The 26,483-nt window shown below is 41.2% G+C and overlaps 1 protein-coding gene across 5 annotated transcripts in view; it reads left to right on the top strand.

Annotated features, from left to right (window-relative positions):
* PLCB4 (phospholipase C beta 4) overlaps positions 1 to 26,483 on the top strand; it is a 985,968-nt gene that overhangs the window by 742,349 nt on the left and 217,136 nt on the right. For all 5 annotated transcript variants that reach the window (XM_069234144.1, XM_069234142.1, XM_069234140.1 and 2 more), the window contains 2 exons: positions 2,070 to 2,160; positions 17,915 to 18,010. In XM_069234144.1, the coding sequence (XP_069090245.1) occupies positions 2,070 to 2,160; positions 17,915 to 18,010 (187 nt within the window). The remainder of the gene's footprint in view (positions 1 to 2,069; positions 2,161 to 17,914; positions 18,011 to 26,483) is intronic.

Here is a 26,483-nt window from a genome sequence, read left to right as displayed (position 1 = left end):
CTGCTCCAAGGGACGTGAACAAAATTTCCTCGTGGAATCTCCCTCATTGGTAAAATCTTTACTGGATTTTTATCCTGCTGTACATCCTCAGTCAGCTCCAAATAATCCCTTTTTCTCCTGTCTCTTTTCTTTACCCATCTGCCTTCCCATTTGTCTAATGCTCCTCAGGTCTGAGCACTCTGTAATAATGCTTGAAGGTGTGCCTTCATTACGGCTGACCTCATGTGTTCAAAATCCTTCGCCTCGAAATCTAATCTGGAGCTCCTTTTCAAATGCTTTGTCTTCTCAATCTCCATGCTGTATTTCTCTGCCAAATTTGCTAATCTCTGATTCACTCTGCTCACTTCTCTCGTAATCTTTGGGTACAAATATCTCAGTTGTGCCTCTGTGTAGGATTCTAACCTATTCACCCTCATCGTTCCTTCAATGAGTTCACCCGCTTCCATCCTTAGTCTGGCACAATTCAAATACTCCTCAAGATTGTGCAGTAGGTATAATTAAACATTATTTGTTGGCCCTTTCAGCCTCTTTACATTTGCCGGTTCAACTGTCTTTGTGTAAATCACCTTTTGTGATGTTCTTTTTTAAAGGTTTGATACACATGTCCCCTACTAAAGCACTTGTAATTCCACTGTGGGATCTTGATTTGGTCCCGACGTTTCTCTTGATTATTTCCTTCAAACCAATGCGTAGCTGTGTTTTGCATCTTCTAACTCTTAAACTGTCTTCCTCTTCTCAATCACTTCAGCTCTTTGCATGAGTGAGCACAAGGCTCTTTCGGTGCAGCCGCCTTTCACCACCTCACCATCTTTTCCAGACATATTGGTGTTGAGGACCAGGGTGGCCTTTTTACCAAAAGTGGTGACTTTTTCGTATTGGGAAAATCCATCATTCCCATAATATTATTTGCTCTGCCTCTGCCTCGTCCTCGAGAAGAGACTCAAATCACCCTTAACGATCTCTAAGTTTTTATATCGATCACACCATTTTTCATGGGCAAACAAAGGTAAGGCATTACAGAAAATGGACTTTGTATAGGTGGATAGTCCTCTACATTAAAATCTGCTATGCTTTGGCCAAGAAACAGCCTCTGGATGTTCTGAGGGCTTCTTTCACTAGGGTCACGGCTGGCATCACTGTGTTGGCATACAGAGTGCCTGCTCCTGACAAATGTCAGTAAACAAGTTCATAAAACACTTGCCTTGACAGCCAGGTCCAACGGGAATGGCATTTTGCCCATTAGGTCCTGCAGAGCTTTTTGGTCTGGGCCCACACCACAAGCTTTCCACTTGGGGAGGTACTGCTTTGGTATCTATTCTAAAGGTGAGGAATCTGTGGTTAGAAGTATCCATCACAAGAACAAGTAACATACCTCTGGTAACACTCCTTCTGTTGGATAGTCTATTGAACCGCAAATTAGAGACCTGCACTAGTACTTCTGATTGTTTTATGGTCCATGTCTGAGGGTGCAAACAGAGTCTAGAAAAACATTGGCATTGGGATGCAACAGAGGAGCTATAGTGCTCTACTCAATCCCTTGGGGCAGAACAAAGTAAACAGAACCACACAGTGCCACTTTGTGGCACACAGGAGCACTGCTATGAAAGCTTGTGGATCCAGTTTAGTTCAAGAGGATATTCTAAAGGCGAGAAATCTGCAGTTAGAGTATTTACCAGTAAGAGAGTTACCAAAGGTAAGTAACTTGTTCTTCTATTGCAGAGTTTTAAGATTGGGCAGGTAATGCAAAATGCTTAGAATGAACCACAATGGTCTGGATTACATACAACATCCTGGTCCAAGTGTATTTTTGCTAAAACACTTGTACTTCCTAAAAAGGGCGAAACAACAATTAGTGCAAATTTAAATACACATTTCCACCCTCATCAGTGTATACCTAATCATCATTGTAAACCAGAAATGTGCAAAATGAGACCAGTATCAGTGAAATCTTTCTGAATATTGTTTTGCCAAAGAGTTGTATAGAGAATTCATATAATAATGATCTCAGCATGCAAATAAAGGAAGATTATTCTTGCTTTTGTGCATTCCTCTCTTTCTTTCTGTTGCAGCTTGAGCCAGGCCGGCCATTACCCTCCCCCAATGATCTCAAGAAGAAAATACTCATCAAAAATAAACGGTTGAAGCCTGAAGTAGAAAAGAGTAAGTCATAAGTTATTACACATTGTCAATAATTTAATTGTTAAGAAAAATGACTAAAGATCTCAGCTATGGATTGTTCTTTGGTTTGTGTTTTTATTGCAAAGATATACATTTCCTTCAGACCAATAGAAACTGTACCAGATCTAGGGAAATTGATTCACAGTGGAGGGCTGACAATGTTACTAGAAGAACAATATGGATTATTTACTTTTTTAAGTTGTTGGCTAAAATTATGCAACTTTATTTAAGGGGCTCAGAACTCCTATACTTTCAACAAAATTGCTTCACAAGGTCACTAGCATTAGCATTCTATGTTATGCGGGTAAATGTCAGCTTAAGCTTTTGTACCTCTAATGTATCTGACCTGACAAATGCAATACAGGTTTGTATTGTTATTTCGGATTCGTCAAACCATTATTGAACTATGCCTTTTCTTTAGGAAATTCTTACCAACTTTTTCATTTTTTCCTTAATTGAAAAGGGGAAACGTCCCATAATCCTCTTTTTACGTTCCCACTCTGCCTCACCTGCATTAATGAGGTGAAGAGACATATTACCCCATTTCTTGTCTCTGTTCCCTCCCCTTCTGACACATGTAAAGTGCTTCTTTCACTCTGTGGCACTCCTATTTCCAATATAGTATTTTGTCCATCTTTATTCCACCTCATGATATTCTTTTTGATCCATCGCTACTTCCTGATAATATCTCTTCACATTGCTTTGTTCAGTAAGCCATCTCCTCCTCCTCATCCTCATTTTCAACCCCAGTCTCTAATTCTTAGTCAGATCGTTGACACAGACTATGGTAACCCAATCTTTTTTATGTTCATTCCCCTCATTTTATGTTCTTTACTATCAATCATACAATTTTAATGCAGCAGGAAATTTGCTCTTGTTTGCCCACATCTGTGATTCAAATTGTGTCCATGAAGTTTTTTTTCTTGGCTTTGTCTTTCTAGTTCATAATTTGACTATACTTTAAACAGACTAATTGAAATTTAGTTAAATTAGATTTGTCAGGGTTATCTACACTAACTCTGGCTTTCTTCAGAATTATATGAGCAAAAAAATATATATATTTGGTCATTGGATTTTAAAATGTAAATTACAATAAAAAAATCCAAAATATCCTAATTCATAAATAAACACCTCAAGATGGGATGGAGCCAAAGCATTGCAAACATATTTATTACACAATCCAAACTTCCTCTACAATGCTGGACACTCCAAATCGCATATTTCACAATGTAGTTATAGTTAGGACTGAATTTTCACAGAAATTGATTTTTGGTTTGCTAATACTTTTGGTTCCATCTGACAAATCTTCAAAAAACTTTGCACAAAGCAGGTTAAGCCAACTCATCCTTTTTCTGGAAAGCTTTGGCCTGATCTGTCAAGCGGAGGCTTAGAAAAAGGGAGTCCCAAAAGACGTTTTCCCCATGCAACTGCTGAATGGAATGACACCAAATTTGGCAGAAAGTAGATCTTTACCCAGAAAGTGTTTTTTTGTGTGATTTGTGTAAATCGTTTAAGTAGTTTTAAGACATTATGGTTCATAGTTTCTGTAAATATAGAGACACAGTGGTACCGGCAGATCAAAAGATCAGATCCAATAGCCTGCCTCATATCAACAAAGATGTTTAGAAGCCATTTTAAGACTTGGGGACTCAGATATGTGTCCTGATGCAAAAATATTTTAAAATCATGTAGGGAGCAGGGTAGTAAATACCTAACCACTTACGTCTGGTGAGGGTGTCATAGATCCCCCTCCCCTGTACTATTATTTTTTCTGTATTGAGGTACTTCTGTAAAATCTAACAAAGGGTGAGCTCCAGCTCTTTATAATTAAAATGCATCCTGGAGTTGGTCAGGAAGCAGCGGGTCAGCACATTGATTAAAAATGTATGTTCCCCAGCTCCCTAAGCCATCCAAAGGCCACAAAGACTCTAGCCCTGGGGGTGTAACAGATGCATTATGGGTGAGGTGCATTGCACCCTCCTCCCTGTGCCATGATATCTCCCCAAGGACCCAAGCCTCTGGGGCCTGACGCATATTTGTTTGGGGAGGGGGCGTGGGCCTCACTCTGAGAAACATGTTGTGGCCCCAGGCACCCCATCCCTGGGGGCCTGAAGTAAAACAGTGTTGTGTGGACCCCATCCACAGGAACACTTTTAGTTTCTTGCTGCAGAATGGCATCTGCTGGGCAGGAGCAAGGAAGACAGGTTTGCTCTGTCCTAGCAAAATCAAAATAAAACACTGCTCCTCAGACACCAAGCAGGCACCAAACATTGTTGGAGACAGAACAACTCTTGTTCTGGGTGGTGTTTTGTGTTGGCATTGTTTTGAGGTGAGGTAAAACCTGTTAATCTGCCCCATAACAAGTAGCCTGACCATTAGAACCATTATTTTAATCTTGGGAAAGATGAACCACAAGATTCTGCAAGATTTTCAGATATACTTTTAAGTATTTAGCTGAATAAGAATCAAAAGCACACTTTGATGCCTAGGCCTTAGTGCTTGTATCAGCATCACACAGCACACACAAAAAAAAGCGCTGGTGAAAACGTTGCTCCCAAATTATGTTTTAAAAAGAAGGTAGTTTTAACAGAAGGCACACGTTTTGCTGCATGCAGTTTACATAGCCTCTTACCCAGGTTCTGCCTGGTCCTTTGCTCGGTTATGGACTTCTGTCCACACTTTGACATTTCATGATCACTTTTACATTGACACAGATTGAGTAAGGCCACCAAATGAACCTTTATGATACAGCCATACCCTTAGGGTCATTTTAAATTGTTCAACCATTGTTATCTACTTATGGAACAAGACTCAGCACAAATGCACATCCAATTAGAGACAAAGAATATTTTCCTCATATATCTTCGTGTCCTTATGCCACACCATGTATGGATATTATCTCTTCAACCACATCTTCTTTTGACAAAAATAGTTTTATTGATTCACTCATAATTGTCCATATATAACTTCATGTGCAGTAAAATACCCATAGCCAGCGCGTTTCGTCCCAACTGACTTCTTCAGGGCTATAAACATACAACTATAAATAACTGTAATGTAGTAAAAAAAAGGAAAGAAAAAAGAAAACAAGAAAAACAAAAACTATAAAATAGAATCAATCACATATTAAAATTATTACATGATTACAAATGTTTAACATGTTCTCATATCGCCTATTATGTTCATTTTCAAGTTTTCTTATATATTTTAATAATCATCAAGAGTCCATAAGTTATTTCTCTTAACTTGATATTCCCAAATATTAGCATATTCTATTTTAACCCAAAGGCTCATCAGGAAAATTATCTAACAATTAATTAATCCTCCAAAGTAATTCGAATTCTGGCTGATCCACAAAATCATATCCTTAATGATGGATAGGTAATTATTTATCCACCTATTATTCATGAATATTATTTATATCAACAATGTCAACTGCCCACATGAAGACCAAAGTATCAGCCAAAGGACTAACATGATGTCTAATACTTAATGCTAAATGTTATAGTGAACAATGAACAGCATTGTTAATAAGTTTGATCATCGTCACTAACCTCGAAAACATGCTTTCATGATAAAGATCCAGCAGCCATATTAGAGTGATACTACCCTTGAGTTGAAAGGCATAATGCTTAGATATATCTGACATTATTAAATCACACGCGCTGTATATTGAGATTGATAGTTTGGCATTTAAAATATGGCGGCCATATTGATTTTAATCCCCACATAGTGCATAAATACATCTAACATATCTAACATTTTTTAAAACATATGTACTGTACGTTCAAATTGACAACTTAGCATTTAAAGTGTGGCGGCCATATTGATTTTATTTCCCAAAATAATCTTCATAAGCAAAGTGCATAGCCACATTTAAAAACGTGTACTTTCATCCAGTTCGATGTTGACTTGATCTTGTTTGACTTAATGTCCATACTGAGGTACCTTATTTGTTAAGGCGTAAACAAACTCAAATAAACCTAATTCGTTATGACCCAATAATATCATGAATAAATTCCTACCACGCAGGTCAAAAATAAGAAAGGTCCTCCAGATGCAGTTCAATACGGCGACAGAGAAGCAAACCTTCTCATGTTCTCCCTCGCCGTATTTATAGTATCCTTTTATTACCATCACCTATGTGACTTTTTTTTCAAACACTCGTATCCGTGCTTGCAATATGGGCAGACATCTTGGAGTGTGCGAAATCCCAAATCGATCGCCTTTCCTTAGAGTTAATTTCCATCATCCTAAATTCAATAAGTTTCATGACAAGGTCCAAGGCATGATCAATCATTTTATATATTTAAGTTACAAACCCACAGTTGCCAAATTCAATTGTACCTTTTATTTGAGACAAATCCATGATTTGTTCTCCATAGTTAACCCTCACATAGATGTAAAGTGTTATGGCGACCATCTTAGCTTCAAATTATTTAATAACTTGACTCCGTTCATTGACGTAAACGTAAACATCATAACATAATGCATCATAATTTGTTTTTTTATTTTTTCTCAGCACGTCTTATCGAAATATAATCGATTTCTCTCAATTCCCTTACATTGTGTATGTTTACGGCGGCCATATTTGGATGTATCGACTGATGGCGGCCATTATTAAAATTTGTTTTACCATCATTTGGCCAACTACAGTCAGTTCAACAACAAAACTTACAAGTTTAATTTATCCAATTTTGCCATACAGGTCATTTACCTTATTAAATCTTATATTATTCAAATTTATTTACCTTAAATTTCGTTCCATTATATATAAAGACAGTAGCCATATTTCAATATGTTTCTTCATAGCACTCGTTAAAACATAATATTATTTACCAACTAAAATTTGTTTGCAAAGAGCGAAGACATATCCATCATTTATATAAATCTCCCTCAAATTTCCTTGCATCCCATATATGTACAGCAACCATATTTTTTTATATCCATACAAGTTCAATGGCACAGATTCATTATTCAAAAAAAGGGGGATATAATACATCAAATTTGGCTACCAAACTGGGCACCACTTAATATTTATTGATCCTTATAATATTACATTTGTCACAAATGCATCAAAGTCATCATTTGAGATATGCAGTACATTATTAATTGTTTCTTATCCCTCCCAAGAATCAAGCCCCTAGAAAGTAATGAAATTCATTGTTTTCATTTAAACCTTCATTTATAGATCGCAGACGGCATATCCATCTTGCCTCAGCCTGTCTGAGTATAAGTTCCCTGTTTCCTCCTCTCTCACGTTGGGACTCATGTTCAATACCATGAAACCAAATTTGGGTGTTTGGAGGATGGACCTGTTGTATGTGAGTGGCTACAGGATATCTAGCATCACCATTTTTATGGCTCTCAAATGTTCTAACAGCCTAGTTTTAAGGCTTTGAATACTGCTGCCTAAATACAGTTTTCCACAAGAACATCCTATATCGTATACTACAAATGAAGTGTTGCAATTAATACAATAATTAATTGTATTTGAACCTCTGTATTTTGTTGACTCCCATTTTGCATACTGAACATCCTCCACAATTATAGAAACCCAGCCGTTTAGCTGGCAGCCATGTTTCCACTTCTGATTTCCTCTGATTATCCTTTATATAACTAGGACATAATATAGCCTTTAATGTTTTTCCCCTACGATAGACAATTTTTTTTTTTTTTTGGTAAAATCCCTTCTGACAATGTTAAGAAATTAAAAATTTGATGATTTTTTTTCAATACATTAAAAACATGGTTACCATATAGATTATATTTCGTAACAAAACATATCTCCCATTTCTTATTGGTTTACCTATTGTTCTTTTTATTTTCACTCATTTTATGATCTTCTTTCAAGGTCAGCTTTCTATCTAGTCCCTTGATTTTTGTTTTAGCCCTTCTAAGAGTACCTTCACCATATCCTCTTTTGCGAAATTCAAGATCTACGGCCAGCAATCTCTTTTCATACCGTTCATCTTGGCTACAATTACGCCTGGCCCTTACCATTTCGCCATATGGTATGGATTAGATTGTCTTTCTGGGATGTGCACTTGTGGCATGTAATACACTATTACAGGCTGTCGGTTTTCTAAAGATGTCACTATGAATAACTTTATTGTACACATATAGTTGCAAGTCCAAAAATTCAATAGTTTGTCTATCATATTTCAAAGTCAATTTGACATTAAATCTATTTTCATTCAAAAAGGTATGGTAAGTCAAAAGATCAGTTAGACTCCCATTCCATATAATAAAAATGTCATCTATATAACGACCGTAAAAGATAATATCATTTATCCATTGATATACTTGACATCCCCAGGCATGCTCAACCTCAAACAAACCCATGAAAAGGTTAGCGTAAGAGGGAGCAAACCTGGAGACCATTGCTGTCCCTTGTTTTTGTAGAAACCAAGTTGTGTTATGTAAAAATGCATTGTTGGTCAGAATCATCCTGGCCATATCCAACAACATGTGCGTATGTTCTAAAAGAATAGCATTTTGTTTGTACAGAAAGTGTTTTAATGCTTCAAGACCACATTCTGTCCGAAAGCATGTATATAAACTCTCTACATCCATGGTTACAAAAATAAGATCAGGATTATCCCAGGAAAAGTCCTCTAATTTGTTCAACAAATCCTTGCTATCTCTTAAATATGAAGGTAGATTCTTGACAAAAGGTTGTAGGAAACTATCTATGTATTCTGACATGTGTTCAGTAGGGGACCCATTGCTGGAAATAATGGGTCTCCCAGGAGGAAACGTACCCGATTTATGGATTTTGGGGAGAATGTATATACGAGGAAATTTTGGATGGCATATCCGTAGATATTTATATTCATCATCAGTAAGTAAACAAGGTTCATGCCAATCCTTAAGTTTAGCATTGATCAATCTTTGTATCTCCATTGTTGGATTATTATCCAATTTCTCATATCTCTCACCCAATCTGTTGCTGCAACTGTCTCTAATATGGTGCAAGAGCAAAGTGGAAGGATTCCCTCATGTGCACGAGGTCACCCCCAGCGAGCAGGACGGCACATATTTAGTGCAGGTGATTTTTTTATTACATAAGGGGCCATGTAAGGGTCTGCACCCCCTTCTGTAATACCAAGTGCCACATAGCCACAAAAATAGGGCGCACAAGGAAATTGCACCCCGTGTTTAACTTTTGATAATATGGTCCCTTCCATTTTTCAGCTTTATATTGTTTATGAGTGCCATATTCGTATCCATATCATTTTTAATTAAATATGGTATTCTCATTTTTAATTAAATATGGTATTCTCATTTTCCTCATTTTCTTTATTGAAATGCATATAAAATGTCTTAGTAACTAAAAGTTACAAAAGCTGCCTATCAGCTTGCAGGCTAAGAGAGAGAGTGTGTATGTTATTTATGCACATGTCTAACATGGCCTACTTAATGCTTAGTATGTTTATTGGCCTAATATTGAATACCCCTGAAAGGTTTGTAAACACAATCTTACATGACTAGATGAATCCCAATGATTTGTATTTTAGCACAACTATCCTGTGTGTTTTAGATTATATGATGCAGACTAACAAAGAGACATCCCTTTAATCCACTACGCTTCTCACCCTCAGGTCAATTTTCCCAATCAAGTTATTAAAACCTGCTCTGTAGTGCCATGTTTTTCCGTCCTAATCTGGTGACTAAATTGACACGTTGTTTTCTCTAATACATGACTTTTGTTGCCATCTGCGTTTCAGGACATGCTACCAACTATGTTTCAGGAGTGCTTTGTGTCTTGATTCACAATGCGGCCTAGTGTGCATCTCATCTGGCTGATAACAAGATATAGGATCTGATTTAGATTTTTTTAGATGAATACTTCATCACAAATGTGACAGATATCCTGCCTGCCTTATTATAAGTGCATTATGAGAAAAAGCATGTGGATAAGGTGGGCAGGATAGCCTTCAAGTTATGAAGGAGTAACCTGTCTGCCAAACTCTGCTGATATCAAAGTGTTTAGTTAGTAGCACCCTACTACACCTTAAAAAAGCCCTATATGCTAGTCCTACCTTAGGGTGTTTAAGAAGTTAAGGCTACATTTAGAACAATCCTCATATAGCCTGAACTGTTTCTCACAGATGCCCCTGTTGATCCAGGGTTGTGTGTGTCCGTTTGTCTCTGACATCTGTTTTTTCTTTACATGTTGGTTCTTTATTGTTTAGCTTTCATCTCCACAATACACAAAATAGATACAGTACATATGATATAATAATGAAAGCATTTACATATAAAGCAAACATTGTAATTAGGAATGGCCATATATAACTTTTATGTTAGTAAACTTTTCATGCAGTTCTAAACATTTGAAATTCTTGACAAACACTTTTTATAAATATATTCTTAAATCTAAAAAAAAATGGACGAATGGATACCAATTGAGTAGACATCTGTAATACCACAATGCTACACCTACTAAATAAATATTATTTGCAAGACCCTCCCACTCCTCTTTAAATATTTATGTGTCTCCTTAAACCAAGTGAGCTTTAAGTTATTCAAGCAACAAGGCATGCTGACCTCCCACATTCAAATGCATGTTGTATCCTCAAATTATTCAATTACCTTTTTTCATTAGATAGCTTCAAATAATCTTTTCAACCAAAAACATTTAGTGATTTTTTTCCAACATTCGAGTATGAGTTTGCACATAACAGAAGAATTTCCTCAACAAACTTAATATTTCGACATTCTACTCTTGCAAGACAATATACAAACTCGCTGATATAAGCTAGTTTTGTGCAATGCAACATACTTTTCTTGTCATTAATGGTTCGGGTGTATCCATATACGATGTTCAGAAAACGTTTCCTTTCAGTAATAGTTTTTACGAATCCCAAGTCATAATACTCCAATCAACAGTCTGTACTCACTACCCCCCCACAACAAAATATTGTCTGCTCTAGACAAGTTAGCATCACACTGGTATAGAATACAAGAACCTATGATCAGATCCATAAACAAGTGATACCACAAAGGCCTACGTGCAAGAAGAAGAATTTGTTAGAAAGTGCAACACAAATGATACTTTCTACACATCCAAACTAGACAATAGGTATATACAAGTGCTCTTGTTATGACTTCATTGAGCTACTGTAACGTAGTCTGCAGTGGTTTACCAAAAACATCTCATTGCAATCATTCAAATAAAATAACATCAGGCAGGTAGAAGATTTCTACACTTACAAAAATGTCACAACATCAAGCCAGACAGGAAAACTCTCCATTGATTCCCAAATAAATTCAGGATCAATTTGACATCACTTTGTACAATGAGTAGAGCACATTCTGCCAAAAGTCGACCCTTGACCCAAGGGTAGGTCGCTCCCCCTGCCGCTGCAGCTCCTCCAGCTCCTCCAGGTTCCTGAGTTCCTGAGACCCACCTCACAGTAAGTACCCCCCACCGCCCTGCCCCGCGCTACTCACCCTCTCTACTGCTCCTGCTTCTTTTCCTCCTCTCTGTCTCTTCCTCCTCACTCCTCCTCTGCAATCTTCTTCTGTACTCTTCTTTTCCCCGTCTTCTCTCTTATTCTGTGTGCTCCTCAGCCTCTCCTGTCGCCTCTCTTCTTCCTCATCTTGTTCTGTGGTCTTCTGCCTTCTGCTCTTCGTCTTCTGTATCTTCTTTGGTGATCTTCTGTTCGTCTGCTCTTCTGCTTCTTCGTCCCCTGCATCTTCCTCTGTGTTCTTCGGTTCTTCTGTGTTCTTCTCTTCTGTTCTTCTGTGTTCTTCTGGTCTTCTGTGTTCTTCCCTTCTGTTCTTCTGTGTTCTTCTGCTCTTCTGCTTCTTCGCCTCCTGTATCTTCCTCTGTGTTCTTCTCTTCTGTTCTTCTGTGTTCTTCTGGTCTTCTGTGTTCTTCTGTTCTTCTGTTCTTCGGTTTTTCTCCGACTTCTGTCTCTTCCCGCCCCTGTCTCTGCCCTCCTGCTCCTGCCTCACCCCCCTCCCTCACTCGCCTCCCCCTCACTATCACCCCTATCTACCCTTTCGCTACCTGCCTCCCTCACTCCTCTACCTATCCCTCCATCTAACTCCCTCACTCACCCCCTCCTCCTATCTACCTATTTTTCTATCTCTCCACCTATTTCTCCATCTATCTATTTCCCTATCTCTCCCCCCCATCCCGACACCCCCTCTGTTACCTATCTTCCTATCCTCTCACTCTACCTCTCACCCTCACCCACCTCTACCACCCCCCTCCCCTATCTTCTCAACCCTACTCCTATCTATCTCCCTATTCTCCTAAAACTCTAACACTCACCCCCCTCCACCCTTAAACCCCCCTCCCCAGCTCTTCTCACTCTACCTGTCCCCCCCTCCCTCGCTCTTCCCGCCACGACCTCCTGCACGCCCCCGCCCCCCAGCTCCCATTCGCCCCCAGCTGACCCCTCCCCCCCTCCTCCCTCTTATGGCGGCCGCTGCGCGAATGCGCAGCGGGCGCGCCAGAGGCAAGCCCATCTGTGCCCGTCCGCGCCTGGCCCGCGCTCAGCGCCACAACCCCTGGTCCCCAGCTCTCCCGTACCCCGCTACGACCCCACCACCCTCCACGCCCTGAACCCCGGGCGCTCCAACACCTGCTTCCAAGCCCACCCCAAACGCACCCATGGACCCTTCGCCTGTAACTCCTGCAAACGCATCTTCCACCACGCAACTACCACGACCACCAGCCCACGCGCCATCAACCACCTCAAATGCATCCTGGTCAACGCTCGCTCTGTCCACAAACACGCCGTTGAACTCTGGGACCTCCTGGACTCCACAGCTCCGGACGTCGCCTTCATCACGGAAACCTCGATGTACGCCTCATCAACTCCAGACATCGCCACTGCCATCCCCGAAGGCTACAAGATCTCCAGAAAAGACCGCACCAACCAAGTAGGAGGAGGTATCGCCATCGTCTTCAAAGACTCCATCAGCGTCACCACCTCCACCGAAGACACCCCTCTCGCCGCTGAACATCTGCATTTTCAGATTCGCACCGACCCCAGGACCACCCTCAGAGGATCCCTCATCTACCGTCCCCCCGGACCGCGCGCCCCTTTCAGCGACGCCATCGCCGACTTCATCTCCCCGCACGCCCTCGCCTCGCCGGATTACATCCTCCTAGGCGACCTCAACTTCCATCTGGAACAGAACAACGACCCCAACACCACCGCCCTGCTCGACAACCTCGCCAACCTCGGCCTCAAGCAACTGGTGAACACCGCCACCCACATCGCCGGACACACGCTTGACCCTATCTTCTCCGCCAGCAAACACATCTTTTTCAGCCACACCTCCGCTCTACACTGGACCGACCACAGCTGTGTCCACTTCACATTCCGACGCGAGACCCGCCACCTCCGCACTCAACCCATCCCTCGTCGACAGTGGAACAAGATCCCCGAAGAGCAACTCTTCTCCGCACTCGCCGCCAACCAACCCACCCTCACCACCGACCCCAACGACGCAGCCCTCAGCCTCACGAACTGGATCTCCAACTGCGCAGACAACCTTGCTCCCCTCAAACGCACGCATCGACAGGCCAACCCCAAAAAACCTCTCTGGGTCTCTGACACCCTCAAAGAATCAAAGAAAACTTGTCGCACCCTCGAGAAGGCCTGGCGCAAGGACCACACCGCTGACAACATGACCGCCCTCAAGAACGCTACCCGCGAACATCACCACCTGATCCGCGCTGCCAAAAGGAACTTTTTCACCGACAGACTGGACAAAAACAGCCACAACAGCAGAGAACTTTTTAGCATCGTCAAGGAGTTCTCCAACGCCAACGCCGTCACGCCCTCACAGGATTTGTGCGAATCCCTCGCCACCTTCTTCCATCGCAAGATCAGCGACCTCCACGACAGCTTCGGACACCAGACCCAACCAAGCATCACCGAACCCGCACCCCCGGCCATCACTCTCAACGACTGGACCCACATCAACACTGAAGAAACCAAATCCATCATGAACTCTATCCACTCCGGCGCCCCTTCGGACCCCTGCCCTCACTTCATCTTTAATAAAGCCGACGACATCATCGCCCGCACCTCCAGGCCGTCATCAACTCTTCTTTTTCTTCTGCTACCTTCCCCGAATGCTGGAAACACGCCGAAGTCAACGCCCTACTAAAGAAACCTACGGTTGACCCGAGCGACCTGAAAAACTTCCGCCCCATCTCTCTCCTGCCCTTCCCAGCCAAGGTAATAGAGAAGACCGTCAACAAACAGCTGACCACCTTCCTGGAAAACAACAACCTGCTCGACCCTTCACAAACCGGATTCCGAACCAACCACAGCACGGAAACCGCCCTCATCTCAGTCACAGACGACATCAGAACCCTGATGGACAACGGTGAAACAGTCGCCCTCATCCTCCTCGATCTCTCGGCTGCCTTCGACACCGTCTGTCGCCGCACCCTAATCACCCGCCTCCGCTCCACCGGGATCCAAGGCCAGGCTCTGGACTGGATCGCCTCCTTCCTCTCAAACCGTTCCCAAAGAGTTTACCTCCCACCGTTTCGCTCAGACCCCACCGAGATCATCTGCGGCGTACCTCAAGGCTCATCGCTCAGCCCAACACTCTTCAATGTCCACATGAGCCCCCTTGCCGACATCGTACGCAAGCACGACATTATCATCACCTCCTACACCGACAACACCCAACTTATACTCTCTCTCACCAAGGACCCCGCCAGCGCCAAGACCAACCTACAAGAGGGCATGAAGGACGTTGCAGATTGGATGAGGCTCAGCCGCCTAAAGCTGAACTCTGACAAAAAGGAAGTCCTCATCCTCGGCAACACCCCGTCTGCTTGGGACGACTCCTGGTGGCCCACGGCCCTCGGCACCTCACCGACCCACACAGACCACGCCCGCAACCTCGGCTTCATCTTGGACCCTCTTCCCCTTCATGACCAAGCAAGTCAACGCTGTGTCCTCCGCCTGCTTCCTCACCCTCTGCATGCTCCCCAAGATCTTCCGCTGGATCCCCGCAAACACTAGAAAAACCGTGACCCACGCCCTCGTCACGAGCCGCCTGGACTACGGCAACACCCTCTACACTGGGACCACCGCCAAACTCCAAAAACGCCTGCAACGCATTCAAAACGCCTCGGCCCGCCTCATCCTCGACGTACCCCGCAACAGCCACATCTCCGCACACCTGAGACACCTGCATTGGCTCCCAGTCAGCAAAAGGATCACCTTTCGACTTCTCACCGACGCACACAAAGCCCTCCACAACAAGGGACCGGAATACCTCAACCGACGCCTCAGCTTCTACGTCCCCACCCGCCTCCTCCATTCCTCTGGCCTCACGCTCGCTCCCGTCCCTCGCATCCGCCGCTCCACGGCGGGTGGGAGGTCCTTCTCCTTCCTGGCAGCCAAGACCTGGAACTCCCTCCCCACCAGCCTCAGGACCACCCAGGACCACTCCGCATTCCGGAGACTCCTAAAAACCTGGCTTTTCGAGCAGCAGTAACCCCCCCCCCTTTCCCCTAGCGCCTTGAGACCCGCACGGGTGAGTAGCGCGCTTTATAAATGTTAATGATTTGATTTCAGTCAGTACTGTATGCTAATCATTGAGTGCCCTTATCAAGAAATGCCTCTTTAAGGTACATAAGACTGTTGTAACATCTTTGACAGTCCAGTGGTCAAAACCATCTAATAGCATTAGCCCCCATCTCTTATCAGAGGATGATTACCCTCCTTTCCGGAAAATGAACATTTTCACACAGGCTTTCAACTAAAATCAAGAGTTACATATGTGTCTGAGAAATGCATGATCTAGGTTCATCCTAATATTTGCATAGAACACGGGCACCACATGGGGCTAACAGTATCAATAGCTTTGATTTACAATTTGGGCATTTTAATGTTATCACTGGTTTCATCAGACAGTAAAACATGTAAGCTATGCAATTGTAATCAACGCATGCACACTCCACACAACCACTTTTTAATTGCAGCTCTACTGCTCTTGGTTCCCTTACTCAGATTTATTGTACCATTTGCCTTTCCTTCTACATGATATAACCTGATCAGATACACTTACAAACACACACACACCAATATCCTATACCTGAGGTTCTCAATTTCAGTTTTATTTGCAGTTGTTAAATTCTTATTAGGGAATGCAAATAAAATGCACCAGATAGATGTGGATAATGTTCTCATTTTGTGCATTTTACAAATCCATATACTATGTAAGATTTGTGTAACAATTGAGACATTCAGATGCTCAATGCAGAAAGTCTGTGTACTTAATTTGTGTTCTTTGGCTTTACATATTATTGCCTTATAGGCCAGTGCCGAGTGCAATACCAGTTGGTAAAGGCCTTGAACCAGATTTATAGCTGATCCGCAAGCGAAGGCCTATAATGAGGGAAATGGACTTTTACAACTGGTGAACCCTGAAACAGACGGGCTATGAGGCTATTTGAACCGTCCATTCACTAAAGGTCGAATGTTCTAAATTAAAAACGGAGAAACAGAAAGTCAAACAGTTGAATGTTGGAGTAGAAGGTCTATACCCGTTATTATTGGTTGTGAGCCACTCCACTGCCTGCAGTGAAGATCTCTATATTCCAATCTTCTAATATTTAGGGGCACATTTCTACTTCCCTTACCCCATTTTCACAGGGTATAGAAAGAATTGTCGAAATCACTTGGTTTCATTTCTTTACTCACTCATTCTACTTGTGTTGCATGGGACCACCTTGTCCTACTGTCGTGTCACTAGCCAGTAGTGAAATGTACACATCATTCAGGCTTTGGCTGTGGTTTATTACCATGTAAGGCAGACCCCCTTAATTACACTTTATGTAGGACTGCTAATCTTGGTTACCCAAATTCAGGCTCTTTAATGCAGCCTATATGTTGAGGCAACATTATAATTTTTAGTTTGTTTAGCCCTCCATATATACGTGATTCATCACTGATTCTATAGAATTGAATAAGGACACAGTCTATTCTGATATATGAAGGTATTAACATTCAGAGTATACTGTAGTCATCACCTATTGACAGGTCTAGTGTCTGACTATCTACAAACAATTTAAATGGACATCGATGAGTGACACAATTACACCACATGAAATAGGTAGGGGCACAATACAGACTGTTAATTGCGTGTTTGTATTTATTGTGAAACCATATTATAATTAGATGATTCAAAACATATGTTTTACTGCTGAATCTGTGGGAAGGCATGGCTGGCCTTGTGAAATTGGTTTTATAAATTTGTTGACAGCCATGAAAATGTAACAGCATATCTAACACAAAGGACAAGATTCAATTGGGTATATCAGTGCCTGGAAATTTTGCACTGGTGGTGATGCAAATTTGCACCCTCATTATGCCGCCGACCAGTGTAAAAATGACATTTTCATTGACGACTAACACAGAACTGCAACTTTGCACCAGTCTTTTGTAGCACATGCAATAATTTGTAAAGCTCAGTAAGTGCAAATGACAGTGCCATATTGTACAGCACCATCACAATATGTTATAAAAGCATTGTGATCTATGTAATCTGCTTTGCCCCAAAAGACACTGTACAAACCTGAATGGAATTCGACCAAACGCTGTAATAACTTGAGATTTGTATTGCAGTGAAAAATGTGTGATGAAATGCTGCATGAACATCTAAATTTACCTGATTATGTTTTAATACATCTTTTCTGGCTTTCAAAGACCCACTCATGTTTATGATATTATTTAAACAGAGCAGCTTGATGCCCTGAAGTGTATGATGGAGGCCGGAGAAACTGTTGCACCAGTAAATATCTTGGAGGATGACATAGAAGAGGAAATAGAAAATGGTAAGTTGAAGAACCATTCACCTTCTCCAGCATCGCCAGACACCAGAGATCCTTCCCGCACTACAAGCAGCGTGGCAGACTACCACTGTCAGGCCAAATCGAGTCCATGTGATGCCTCCTCCTAAGCACACCCCTCCCACATGTAAATGTATTTAACCTGAAATGTCCTCAGTGTTCTTAGTGGCGTGGTTATTGTCAGTCTCTCATTTCCACTAATTTGAGGTTTCCACCCAGTACTGTTGATGTGCATGTGTGCCACTCATATGTTGCTCGTGAAACAAGCAGTATTTTGCCATTAAATAACCAAGCACTTTGAGGGGGCGTGGCTACCGCCCGAGGAAAATGGCCACTTCATCAGAGAGCTCTGCAGTGCCGAGGGACAAAAACGTTCCGCTCTTTTGATACACTGCCTCCACAGACACTTTGAACAGTACACAGCATATAGGAAGGTGTGGTGGTGACAACAACCCACTTTTGGCGAAAAACTTCAAGAGAAACACCTCTTATAACCAAGTGCTCCAGAAGCTGCCTCACAATGTCTAACGCTAAAATGGGCAACACAAGGAATCCACGTGGATGAATATCTACTCGACTACCCCAGCGTCACTATAAGCATCCTACCCATAGAGGTGAGCACTTAGTGGCACTACTCTACAACACTCTATAAGAGTAGAAACCTATAATATACAAAACTAACCTACCGAGCAAATATGGCACAGGCCATCCCATCCTATGCCTGACCCTAAGATGGGCACCTCCATTTAATATAGTTCCCTCTAAAGCATGCTTCAGAACAACCCCTTATACTGCAAAGTGCTGTACCTTGCTATTCAATAATCTGCATTGTGGCACCATATAAAATTATGTAAGTGTTACTACCCCAGGAAGAATACCGACTTCTGCATCTCACCCTACCTCCCAACATTCGATGTCTCCGTCAAGCATCTCAAGGACTACCAAAAACCCACTAGGTGCACCCAACACGAAGTATACAGGAAGGTCCACTCTCAAAATGGCAGACTTCAAACTGCATGACTCCAAAAAAGCAAGGGTAGGTCCGAAAGTCACCAAACCAGCTGGCCCCAAGAATCCCCTATAAAATCTAAATGTGAGACCTCCGCAACTCTAGACTTAATTATGCATAAACTCAACTTGCTACATGTGCTTGCTCAATCAACAAAATCCATCACTGAAACTATACAGAACTACCTTGCATTTAAAAAAAAAGAAATGATAGAAATGGGTGGCAGAGGCTCTGAAATAGAATCACAGATAAACCTCCTGGAAGACCACAAAGACAATGCTCCTAAAACTTTATCAAACACCACTGTGAGACTTGCTCGACTGGAAAGGGACATTACCAGACTTGAAGATAGAAATAGAAGGAGCAACTTGCGCATTTTTGGACTTCCTTAAGGTAGCGAAAACCAAGCTTCTTCCTGTGCAAACTTCATTGAAAAATTGATCCCCCAAGTACTCAATATAAACTTAGACAGGGACTTTGAAATAACCCGAGCGCACAGAGTGCCCACAAATAAGCCCGCAAACAGCAAAGCTCCAAGAGCCCTCATTTTCAGACCCCTTCGCTACTCACATACTGAAGGTATCCTCACACAGATAAAGAAAATACAGAGAATTAAGTGGCAAAGTGCCTCGATTCGGATCTTTCAAGAGTACTCCAAGGACACTGTCACGAAAACAAAGGCGCTTCTTTCCCATAGGAAAACTCTGAAAGATCTGTCAATGCAATATTTGCTTATTGGTCCTGCACGAATAAAAACAACTTACAATGGCAAATCCATCATTTTTGAAGACCCTAGGGAACTGTACTCGTATGTGGCAGAAATCCAAGACCTGAAAATGACTTCTTAAAAATTCGGAAGGAATGGGTAACACTTAACACAAATCCTTCCTACTAACTTTCTCTAACTTACTACTCAGTAACATACGATAACCAAGCCTGCCCACAAACGGCCTAAACAAAACCCAATTCACGTTCTTCCCTTAACACTGCAGAGCTCTGATCGACACATGGTCATACAAGCTCATTCTTCTATAATAACTATAACAGGCTGAAATATTTGTTTGAATTGCTTCCAATTCTTCAAACCGAGACAGAATAAATTACGTGTAGGAACCTTCAAAACCTTACCTAAACTAACTAGCAGCTACTAATAACCTAACAATAAACTTAACATCCTATTGTTAACCCTAACCAATGGTAGGTTTCTCTTTTCTTCTTCCATGGCTGGTACTGTATCTCTATAACGACCTTCAACCTGCTCTGGTTAAATCAGATGTTTTATAATTACCTTCAACCCGATGACCGATTTATTGCAATGTTTCATCTTCTCACTTTCAACATAATTTAGATTTATCAAATCTCACATTGACATTAATTATTATTGATTCCAGCCTCACATTGATAATAATATCATACAAATCTAGTGCCATCCAGTGGGTACTTAGCTGTTGTCCAATTGTTATCGAAACTGTATTTTGACCCACAGGTTGGCCAACACAAATATCACTAATGTTTGCCCGCATTACCTGCAATACAGTAACCTGCGGTCACTTGACCGACTCACTTTGATATCTGTTTAAACTATGTTGAGAATATGCTGGCACTATGTGAAAATTATGCTGGTACTAGGTCGATAATATGTTGGTTCTAAGTAAACACCTTACTGATAACTTGTTGAGACTCAGTTGGCTCTACGCTGACACTATGTTGATATTAAGTTAGCACTACAGTGGCAGTAAGTGGAGAATTCACTGCAGACTGTACATTGTACTCCATAATTATGAAATACGTTAGCTGCCATTGTTCACAACCTTAACTGTTGACATAAAAACTTAGCTCAGCAGAAATAATGATATGTGTCACCAACTAACACCCATCCCACAAATAGCCACTTCACTCACTACAAATATTACACTTTCTATATATACTACAACTACTATACCTCCAAATACATTAATATAAACAACAGAAGAAACATTATTATCAACTCCCACTAAATGGCAACTAACTCATTAGGCACCACTATGAAAACAACGCCAGGCACTCCAGCCTCCATCCAATATAGATAAACATACCATACTTAGTGACTCTTAATACACACCTCATTCTATACAAGGTGCAGTAAGACTGCACTCCCAACCTAGGCTTGACCACTCGTGGCCTGCATCGCATCGATTGAGTTAGATTTTGTCAGATACCTCTCCATGGTATCAAGCTTCTTATTACAAATATTTAATCAATCACTATACTATGATTTTACTTCTCCATTTTCTTTTTACCTTTCATATCTTTCCTCCTGTTCTGTACTGTGCTACTCTACTATCTCCTTTCCCCTCCCCTTCCTCTCCCACCAGCAAACAATAACTGGCATTTAGCTGGTTAGATCAACAAGAAGACTCACCTCTCACAAAAATGCAGAATATACAAATACTCTGCCTTAATGTCAATCACCCAACCAAATGACAGAAAATCCTAAACTATCCAGACAAACTTAAAGGGGACCTCATTCTCCTTCAAGAAACCAGGGTGGCCATGAAAGAGCCAATCCTCCTAAAAAAAGCATGGGCTAGTGTTTTATCATGCGCCCCAGCCATGAACTAAAAAATGGGCTGATCACCCTTATTGTAAAGCCTCTTGCCTTACTATACTGTCCTCAGAAGCTGACATCAAAGGCAGATGGCTTCCTACTAAATTACAGTGGGACAACACTGAAGTTATAGTCATGAGCATCCATGTCCCCAATAACGACAACCCTACCTTTTGGATTAATATCAATAAAAAACTCTCAACTTTACCTGCAGAATGATTCTAGAAGGAGATTTCAATTTACCCTGGGACACCACTGTTGTCAGGAATTCTGCATGTCAATTTAAACCCTACAAATCCCATAAACAAATGCTAAACATGTGCAGTTTTCTTAAACTTAAAGGCATATGGATTCTATTCAATCCCACAGGGAAAGATTAGTCATTTTCCCCCATCCGCACAATACATTCTCTCGCATTGATTATATCTTGAACCAATCCTAGTTTCAGACCATACCTGTATTTCATTACTCTACAGTATGGCTTGTAATACATCAGGAACAAAAACATGGTGAATGAACGACCTCCTCACGAAAGAACCCTCCTTCAAGGAAATAATCAAAAAACAGATTGATGAATACATAGAGCTCAATAGGTCTTCTGTCCCAAATGCACAAATCACCTGGGACGCCCTGAAATGCACTATCCGTGGGCACATGACTAAACTTGTGTCAAAGAGAAACAAGTCAGACAACAAAACTTTAAACCAACTAGAACTAAAAATAAAAGCATTAGAGAGAGATCTCAAACGATCCAAAGACAAAACTCAAATAAAAAATCTATTTAAACTCAAGTATGAATAAAACAAGATTCGGATTAACAAAGCCCACCTACTTGTCAAAAAATACACAGGCATTCACTTCTGTTGACGTAATAAAACTGGCAAAATACTTGCATCTTATTTAAAAACAGAGCCGTCAGAAGACAAGAATAACCTTTATAACCAACAAACGTGACGTCATATCGACAAACGAGGACATCCTAAATACCTTAAAAAAATATTAACATACCTTCTACTCCAAAAGTAATAATACATTGTATGACATGTGCTTAAACTACCTCAACAAAATTAAACTAAGATAGGTGAATCAACGAAAGAATAACTAGAACAACCGATTTCTCACAAAGAAATCATAAATGTGATCAAAACAATGATATCCAGGAAGGCTCTAGGCCCAGACAGCTTCCCGGCCTCATTCTATTAAACTTGGGGTACCTCCCTAACCACTCCCTTAGAAGACTTATTTGCCCACTTCTCCTCCACTGGGTGCATTAAGGGCTCCACCGTGGAGGCAACCATAATTGTTATACCCAAAGAAAGGAAAGACCCATCCAATTCCTAGACCTACCAACCCATATCCTTCATAAACACAGACTGCAAAACCTACACAAAGATCCTAGCCCTCAGAATAGAGCCCATTGTCAAAAACATAATAGATCCCTCTCAATCAGGATTTATCAAAGGAAGATTCAGCGCAGATAATATCAACTTTTTAGCCATGCGATTGAAATAGGCAAACTCCTGCACCAACTAGCCTGCACAATAGCTTTAGATGCTGGGAAGCCCTTTGATAAGCTATTGTGGACCTTCCTGCAAGCCTCACTCACTTCCTTCAACTTTGGCCCTACTTCCTGGAAAATGATCCTTACTCTATACAAAATAGCAAAAGCTAGAATAAGCGTCAATATTGTCTAATCCCTTTTACCTCCAACAAGGAACCAGACAACGATGCCCTCTCTCCCCCTACTATTTCTACTAATGCTAGAACCCCTACTCACATTGATCAGAGAAAATCCTTTCATCCCCGGTATCCCTTTCTCATAATGGCCCACGAAACTAGCCTCCTACACAGATGACTTTTTCCTTTTTACCACCCAGGCAGACCCAGCCTTGCTGCACATCATATCCACCATCAACGACTACTCTAAGATATCAGGCTACTGCCTCTACAAGGAAAAGACAGAGGTTCTTCCTCTCAATGTGTACTTCAACAGCTCACACATCAGCCCCTATGGACTCAAAAGGGACCCAGATAAGATAAAATACATTGGTATATGGTTCACCCATAACCTCAAAGACACCATCGATCTCAACTAGAAAAAGACGCTAGATAACATCAAAGATAGCCAGGTTCATTACTTGGTGGGGTCCAACAGAATCTATCAAGATGATGATTACCCCCTCATTAACTTTTTAATCAGCATGTCCCCTATCTATCTCTCAGACACCTTCTTTACTAAAATAGACATGCTACTTACCGAATTGCTCTGGAAGTTTAAAAACCTAGAATTGCCCTAAAGAAACTGAGACTTCCTAAAAAAACTTGGCGGCCTAAACTTACTTGACTACTGGAGATACCAACATGCCTTCCTAGGGAAACAGAGGAGCCACTGGCTCCTAACCACTACCAATCCCTTGTCGCCATTTCTAACCGTCAAAAACATTTGACAGCACACCACTCTATAAACATTCTATGCAGCACAGCACAAACACTCCAAAAAACTGACAAGACTACCCAACAAAATTAAACACTCATGTTTAGCCTCACTATGGCACAATGAAAACCTAAAACTAGAAGTTAGAACGATGTATATAGAGAAATGGGCAGAAAAAGATATTCTCCTAGTGAGAGATATCGGCACTCCCTTAGAACTCACACTGTTTTCTCAAATTAAAGACAAATTTGATGTAAATGGCCTAGACTTTTACCATATTTTTAAAATAAAATCACTTATAGCCAAACATAAACTACCAACGCCCGACCCAACACATTAGAAACATTTACCAAAGGCGGTCACCTAGCTTCCAAACTGTACTCCCTCCTATCCGCCACAAAAACCTCACTAAATAAACTAACACAAGACAAGTGTGAAACTCTACAGACTCCAACATCACTTCAAAGGTCTCACCGGCCAGGACATTTACCTGGAGTAACCTCACTTCCAACAAAAGAACCCGATGACTAGCACAAAGCAGATACTGGATTGCCAATATGGCCCACTGGACTCTGGACAAAATTTATAAGGTAGGACTCCTATCCTCCGACCCATGCTGGAGCTGTGAGAAGGAAACAGGAGACTTAAAACACATGCCAATGGAGTGCTTCTCCACCAAAATGTTCTGGCCAGACATCAGTAATTAAATATCTCAAATACTTCATACAGAATGGACTCCTACTTTAACCTCTATTACATTGGGCATCCTCCCCACTGGTATTAAACAGGCATAAAACAAAGAGGACCTTCTCCTATGGCACATTGTAGACACAACTGGCCTTGAAGTTATCCTCAATTAATGTAAACTCTCATCCAAGCTATCCCCCCACACATAGTGGGAATAGGTCCAATTCACCAGAACTGCCTCTAAATCACTAAACTTATACTTCAAGTCAACATCAATGAAGAATGATATACTCTGGTGCAAACTAGACAACTTTATGTCTCACTTGTTTATGTAACCACGATCATGTGATTACTTGATCATTCATGCATCACTCACTCATTCTCTCCCCCTCCTCTCCCCACTCTCCCACCTCCTGCTTTCCCTACTGCCCACCCCTTCCCCATGTACTCCCTACTTTTTACCCCATCACCTTCTTCTTCTCTTTTCTCTTTTCTCATCTCCACTCCTTCACTCTGTCTCATTCACCTACAACTGAGGTACCTTAATCATTCACCACAACATCAAAAACTGCTTCGTCACAATATATACACTGATTAACCTCACCTCACCATTGCAAACTAATACACTTTTCTCTACTCTCTACTTCTATAAATGTGGACAGACTCCTCATGCTATATCCTAAACTACTGTTCCCACTTGATTTGATGGTACCATACAGTGTATTGTCTCTTTTCATTTATGTTATTTAATTTTCCTATTGTATAAAATCCCCATAAAACACTCTTGAAATAAAAAAAGGAATAACCAAACACTTTAAAGCATTGCATCTTTTAAGAAACAAAATGAAAAGATGGTTCACAAGACAGAAAAGAATGTAAAATTGTTTCACTTGTACGAACTGTTATAAAGTACCCATAATTCTGCATGCGTACTGGCTGGCAAGGTTTGGAATGGTATTTATCCTACAGGGGGCCAGGAGAAGCTGCCTATAAACACTACATCTATTTGTTCACACACAATAGGTAACAAATTTGTTTGTGATAAATATGTGTATGAAAGGAACAATGAGTGAACTCTAGTGAGCAAAATAAACAAGTATTGTATTGTAATTCCATTTATATGGGGTTTACTACCCTTGATAAAGTTTGAAGTGTTTTTATGGCAAGTAGCACGCTTCTCGGAAGCCCAAAGTTAATAGTTAATCCAGGGGTTATTCAAGAATGTCTACTACACATATATTAATAGAAAGGGAAAGTAAAGAAGGAACTCAAACTACTTATTAATTATTATCACTGGGATAACTAAACTGATTTTAGACTGCTTTGCTTCCTTTCTTTCTAACGGGATCCGTTTTGCTACCCCCATCTGTCTCATAACACCACTCTTACTTGTGGATTGATCTTATGGTTTTAGCCAGTTCACAATATATTCTATTTTAAAATCTTCATCAACAACCTCTGTGGCTTCATTCCTTCTTTTGGACATACCATACTAGCTTATGCAAACAACTTCCAGCTTCTGCCTAAATGTAACCTTTGTTTAGCCAATTTCTTTGGTTGACTGTGTGACTGTCTGGGTTGGATGTCATGAATGTTTCTCAAATTGATGAGAGACAAAACTGAGATAATTATTATCAGTGGGGACTTTGAAACTTCGCCATCTGATATTTAACCCCAATATGGATGGCAAGAAATCTGGGAATAATTAGGTTTTTCCTCAAGAGTGCGTGTGCGCTGTCAG

This window comes from Pleurodeles waltl, chromosome 5 (assembly GCF_031143425.1).
Source record: "Pleurodeles waltl isolate 20211129_DDA chromosome 5, aPleWal1.hap1.20221129, whole genome shotgun sequence".
Lineage (NCBI taxonomy): Eukaryota > Metazoa > Chordata > Amphibia > Caudata > Salamandridae > Pleurodeles > Pleurodeles waltl.
The sequence above is the reverse complement of the archived record's forward strand: the minus strand, read 5'-3'. Positions and strand labels throughout refer to the sequence as shown.